This window comes from Lycium barbarum, chromosome 2, assembly GCF_019175385.1.
Source record: "Lycium barbarum isolate Lr01 chromosome 2, ASM1917538v2, whole genome shotgun sequence".
Taxonomy (NCBI): Eukaryota; Viridiplantae; Streptophyta; class Magnoliopsida; order Solanales; family Solanaceae; genus Lycium; species Lycium barbarum.
This window is the reverse complement of record NC_083338.1, coordinates 124,990,098-124,996,493: the sequence shown is the minus strand read 5'-3', so window position 1 is coordinate 124,996,493 and position 6,396 is coordinate 124,990,098. Positions and strand designations below refer to the sequence as shown.

The window sequence follows — 6,396 nt, the reverse complement described above, 5'->3', positions numbered from 1 at the left end:
ACTTGAATACCCACATGTACAACCTTAATTAATGGTAATCTTCCAACATAGGATAACGCTCTAGCCATCCAAGACGTGATTCTGCTAGTTATCTTGTCCACCAAAGGTTTGCATTGTACTATAGTTAGCCTTTTAGTGGACAGTGAGACCCCTAAGTACTTAAAAGGCAGTTCATCAATCTCATTCTGATAGTTATCCACTCCTCCAGTCACAAGTTTCCGAGGTCATACTTAATGCTTGTTTGGTAATTACAGATATTACCATTAAATTTAGAAAGTAAAAAATATTTTTAACAAGAACGAATAACTACAAAAAAAAAAAAAAAAAAAAAAAAAAGGAACGAATAACTAAAAGAAAGATTCATCAATTTAGTGTGTCGAAGCTTCTGTTTAAAATGGGATGATGAAGAATATTGCAGGATCAAACTATTTGTCATATTTTTGTGTACCTTTCTCTTCATTAGTGCCAATGATTTTTGCTCATGATTCTGCAACAATATATTATATTATACAGTTTACTGCAACAGTATACTTCAACTGCAGAAATTCCAGTGAAGCTAAATCATTTACTTCTGGAAAGGACAAAAACCATTCGGATATCTTGAAAGACGTTTGAACGTGAATGGAAGATATCTAAGGTCATAAAACACGAACTGCCCTTTCGTTGCAGCCTTTGAAGTGTCGGCAATGAAACAGTGTTATGCTTAACATAAAAGCTATAATAATTAAAGTCTTTTGAAAATAAACCATTTCAAGACATATTTCCTTAAGCTTTCCAATGAAATGTCAAGTTAGTAATAATCATATGTAGAAAGAAGCGACGAGCGTCCAATATTTGGTGCTTAGCCTCACTGCACAACCAACGCACACATTTATACAAGTAATTGCAACTCTTCCTCGACCGAATGGATAGAGTAAGACCCCATCAAGTGACTTATGTGCCCTTCCACATGGTACATTTTTCTACCCTCTCAAGATTCTGAATGTGATGTCCAATAGATCAGCCCGCTGAAATATGTGAAAAGGGAATAATTAAAGTCGACATCCAAACGTCAGTTAGCTGAAGGACTTAAAAATAGTGCAACAAAAACAACCTTCGAAGAAGCAAACACCTTCATGCAAACAATCACCATTTCCCCCATGATATCTAAGGTTCTATAGGCAGCAAAACCTAATAATAAATATTAAACAGATTACCTGATTAAGACAAACACACATTGCAGAACACCTGCAACTCCTGCCCAAGCTGAAGGACCAGATTTTCCTAGTGCGTCTTGTATCAATAGGCCAACTGATGCTGCCAAAGACACAAAGGATACAACATATGCAATAAATAGCCACAGCTTCAACCTGCATTGTCAACGTTGAATCAGTTGAGCAATTCAATGTGACAAGGGGAAGCAAATAGAATCATAAATCCATAAATTACTGATAACCTAGGAATCATAAATCTATTAAAAGAAATAACAGATGCAAGGAAGCATCAAAGATAAAATGACAATACCTAACCAGTAATAACTATCATTATTCTTCAGACAGGGAAGAAAAAAAGGGTTTGGAAAATTCTATACATCCCAGGCACTTTTCCCAAGAACCTTCTCTCTTACTTCCTAGGAGGGTAAATCACCTTTTCCAGCAACTCTTTCAACCAGAAAATCCTTCCTTTTGTCTTCTCAACCCAAGCTATCACCTTCTGTGTTAGCTTTCAAACCTTTTCCTTCCTTTCATCTCTCAGTTCCACAGAATCAGAGCTTTTCTACATGGGGGAAGATAGCATTTATCATCATGCCGGTTTTAAATCTTATGACATTTCTAAGTCCAGTTCTAGGTCAGAAACTTGGTTTGAATGGACTGAGCGCAGCAGGAATTTAATGAGGAAAATAACTCTACGCCTTAGAGTTATGAAATGGCTAGTTCATGTATTTAATACAGCATTGAAGGAGCAAAGAATGTCAGTCAGGAGATGGAAAACAAGGGACCACTTCGCTGAATTTTTTTGCACTCTTAAATACAATGAACATTGGTCTGAAGCAACACATTCAGAAGATGCATTACAACAACAAGAGCAAGAAAAGGAGGTTTATCAAGGATGGAACTTTAGAAGTCCTACATATTCAAGTTTGCTTTGAGATTAGAAGTTTGTCGAAAAGCTTATCCGCTGCACAAAATAAAACGGAACATTTGCTCAAAGGCCAGGGGATGTGAATGTCATACTGATAAAAGAGTTTTATGCCAACATTTGATACGTCAAGAAAAGTGGTCAGTTGAAATGAGGCAGGCGGGGAGGAGCATGGAGGTAAAGTCCTTGAGATAAAGTCTACTGTTTGGTAGTATTGTTATGGAACATCTTTTTTAACATGGCGGGTAACTCATTAAGTGCTTTCGACAACACAACTCATAAAGGCAGGTGTAAGGTCTGTGTACATCCTACCCTCTCCAGACTCCACTTGTGGGATTACACCGGGTATGTTGTTGTGGACAAGACAACTCCAAGACAACTCATCAGGCTAGAGTCTTCACTTCTTCCAAGACAACTATAGAACTGCCACTATTGCTTCCAAGAAAAATTAAACATACCATCGTTAGAGGTGTTTATTTTTCTTGGAAGCAATAGTGTCAACTCAATAGTTGTCTTGGAAGAGGTGAGACTCTAGCCTCATAAGTTGTCTAGTCGAAAGCACTTAATGAGTTTCCTGCCATGTTAAAAACAATGTTCCATAACAATACTACCAATTTGATTAATAGCCTGTCAAACCAAGCTTCTAAAATCAACTTGTTTTGAAAAGTGCTTTTTCCAAAAAAACTTTTGGTAAGAAGCAGTTTGTGTTTGGCTAATCAATTTGAAAAGCATTGCTGAGCAGCAATTAGTGTTTCGCATAACTTTTAAGAAGTGCTTCTAAGTGTTTTTTCTCAAAAGTGCTTTTCAAAAAAGTACTCTTGTGGAAAAGCTACTTTTTTTAGCTTCTGAAAAACAACTTTTGCTACTCCCAAAAGCACTTATTTTATCCTAAAAGCTTGGCCAAACACCTCACATTTTTAAAACAAGCGCTTTTTGGAAAAAAATACACACTTTTGGCCTCCCAAAAGCTTGGCCAAACAAGCTATAATTTGGCTTCCCTTCAATTTGGGAAATCAGTGCTGTTAGTAGGGAGCCATGATCCATGCCCTTACATTTTTCCATATGTTTCTTTGTCCTGCTCTAGTTTCTGCAGTCTTTGTCACTATACTAATGTCATCCAAGTATGCTTTCCTTCATCAACTATCATCAGATAGAAGGATGGGAATAGGTGAAATGCACTTTTATTCCTTTTGGGGGCTCAAATGTTGAGTATTAGAATATTTTTTTTATTTCTATTATATCAATTCCTCCAGTGAAAGTTTGGTAGTATTTTTATGTTTGGCATCTACTGTTTTTTGTTAAATGGTGAAATGATTATCCAAGTTCCTTAGTTTGTCTTGTGGTCATTAATCTAGTAAACTTCCCTTTATGTAATTAGTTGCCTTTATTCTAAGAATAATAATTACACCATTCACCAATACATTGGAAGAGATGAGGACTCTAGCCTCATGAGTTTTATTGTCGAAAGCACTTAATGAGACTAATGTTCCTTGGGATAAAGTCCTTCGGACTTATGATATAGCAATTGTGCAGTTTAAGGAGATCAACCTGCTATGAAGATTACACCAAATGCGCAGATTCAGGAGATACTATAGATGGAGACATCCAGATGGTAAAGGTATAAGAACACACTGAGCATGATGTGTTTTCTACAATTGACTCCTTCACCGAGGTATATTTTTCCCCAACTTCAATATACAGTGGTGAAAGAATGAATGTCGACAATCACATCCTACTCAATCTGTTGTGATGTGGTTACCGCCTTAGCGTCTGCCTCTGTAGCCCTATTAGATAGTATTTCTTGAATCCGCTCATCATCTGCATTCTCTATGTTATCTCCTTGGACAGTGCAATTGCTATAGTGGCTTATCTACACCATCCTCCAGTCTATCTTGAGCAGTAAGAGTACTGTGGTTATGGTATTCCAGCATGACTACTAGAACCTTGTCCACGACCTGAATTGCCATAGGGGATGTTGGTGGAGTATGCAATCTATCCAAATTAACCTTGATTGCCTTTGCTCGCAGTTGTGCTTGTCAAATTCTACTGCACTAACCCATCATTTTCTCAAAAAAAGTTTCAATGCAGACAATCTTTTATCCAAGAGGCGAGTTGCAATGGCTCTCCAAACAAAGGGCATCTGAAGTGATGGATGGAGGAAACTAACTCTAAGCCGTTAGTTAGTAACCATTGCAAGGAAAAAAGAGTAGGTCAATTAACAGTTTCTTGCACCTATGTTACTCCTCTCTCTCTCTCTCTCTCTCTCTCTCTCTCTCTCTCTCTACCTATCTCTCTCCTTCACTCTCTCCCTCTCTCTTCCTTCGCATCTCACTCTCACACCGAAACTGTTCACCTCGATTGCAGGTGGACTAGTATAGTCGAAGTAACTGTAGTGTGTTGAACATATTCAAAAATTACCAATAAAAACACAATCTTTTTTATCTTTTAGTTGCACTTGATTGAGTTAATTACATAACTGTAGTGTAATTAAACTACAGGGACACAATTGGTAATCCTGAATAGCAAATTACTTTCTGCAATCTCTATCTCAGGCGAAAAAATCAGAACAAGACATACAAAATACAAATTGCTACTCAAGAAGCTAGAAGGGTTGATGTTCACGCCAATGAAACATCAACTCCCAGATAAAGAGGGTCGACCTTTGAACAAAATTTAGGCTAATTCGCAGCAAACAAACGAGTTTATTCACATAAAAAGATCATAGAGTACATTATACATACCTCCACTCGCCTTCATCATAGGGGGAGTAGTCAATGTCCTCTTTCCTGACGCAATTAAACATCAAAGCAGCCAAAGATGCAAATATACCTACAATTATCCAAATAATAAAGAAGGTGAAGAAAACAAGAACCTTAAGCAAAACCCATAATAATACATCGATAGACACGTTAACTTGGCCTCAACTGACAACTAAACACTCCAGCACATCTAGACACCTCAATTCGTCTCCACTGTGCCAGTCAAACACTCCAACTTACAAAATAATTATCTTCACACCTCCAAAAATTCATGTGCCACATCAGCATCAGGTGTCCAGGAGACACAATGGAGACCAGTAGAGGTGTCTAGATGTGCATGCTCAAAGTTGGGAGTGTTTATTTGCCAAACTATCTATGTATTACGCCAATCAAGAATCATATGCAAAAAACCTAGATGTCAAGAACCAAGTAAAATTCAACAATTTTACATAAAACCCATACTTAAAGAACCAAGAAAAATCAGCAATTTTAGGAAAACCCCACATATCAAGAACCAAGTAAAATTCAACAATATTATGCAAAACCCATAGGTTCAGGAACCAACAAACAGTCAACAATCTTAGGAAAACCCCATATATTAAAACCACAAGAAAAGAGGTTGATACCAGGGAGATAATGAAGGAAAGAGATTTTGACGGAGCTACATACGACGGCGTCAACCCAGAACCACCATCCCGCCCCGAACACTGCACCGGCAACACCCGGTCCAAATATGGCCCACAGCTCTGAAATATCCATTTTTGATTAACTGATTGTAAATTGATTGAGAAGAGGTTTCTTCAGATTCGTGTGATTCTGTGCTGTCACTGTTCCAGTAGTTGTATCTTCTCTTTCTCTCTTTTCTTAAGGCTTCCCACTCCACTTTTTTTTTTTTTTTTAAGATTAATAATCAATTCTTGCATTTATAAAATAAAAACTATAAAGTAAATATACGATAGATAAGTGTATAAAGAGACTGATATATTATTCAACTTTTAACTGATATACAAATGAACTATATTAACTTTCGATTTATAGAGGAAAAGAAGCTGTTGTGAGGTTTTCCAGAAAGTTGCTGCGAGGCTTTTCAGAAGCTTCTGGCAAGCAGCCTGCTTGAGCTACTTGCAAGCTATCTGCTTGACCTACTTGCAAGCTTCCTGCTTGATTGCAAGTCTGGGGAAACTGCTGCAGGGCTTTTCAGGAAGTTGCTGGCAAGCTGCCTACTTGAGCTACTTGCAAATTATCTGCTTGAGCTACTTGCAAGCTATCTGCGTAATTGTAAGCTTATCCAGTTAACTATATATTTGAATGGACATCCACAATACGGTGTATTTATAACACTCATCCTTGGATGTCATTAATAGATTTGTGCCTCGTTAAAACCTTACTAGAAAAAACATGGGAAAAATCCAAGTGAAGGAAAAAGAGTACACATCTAGTAATGTGTATTACAAGCTGCCTCATTAAAAACCTTACCAGGTAAACCCAATGGGACAAAATCTTGGTTAAGGGGAAAGAG

General features: G+C 37.4%; 1 protein-coding gene across 1 annotated transcript; it reads right to left on the bottom strand.

The window, feature by feature from the left end:
* Window positions 1-633: 633 nt before the first annotated feature.
* Window positions 634-5,776, bottom strand: LOC132627077 (uncharacterized). The gene is made up of 4 exons (XM_060342166.1): window positions 5,504-5,776; window positions 4,860-4,947; window positions 1,197-1,349; window positions 634-1,007 (listed from the first exon to the last, which is right to left on the bottom strand). The coding sequence occupies exons 1-4, from the start codon at window positions 5,634-5,636 to the stop codon at window positions 971-973; spliced, it is 411 nt and encodes a 136-aa protein (XP_060198149.1). The 5' UTR covers window positions 5,637-5,776; the 3' UTR covers window positions 634-970.
* Between the last annotated feature and the right edge of the window lie 620 nt (window positions 5,777-6,396).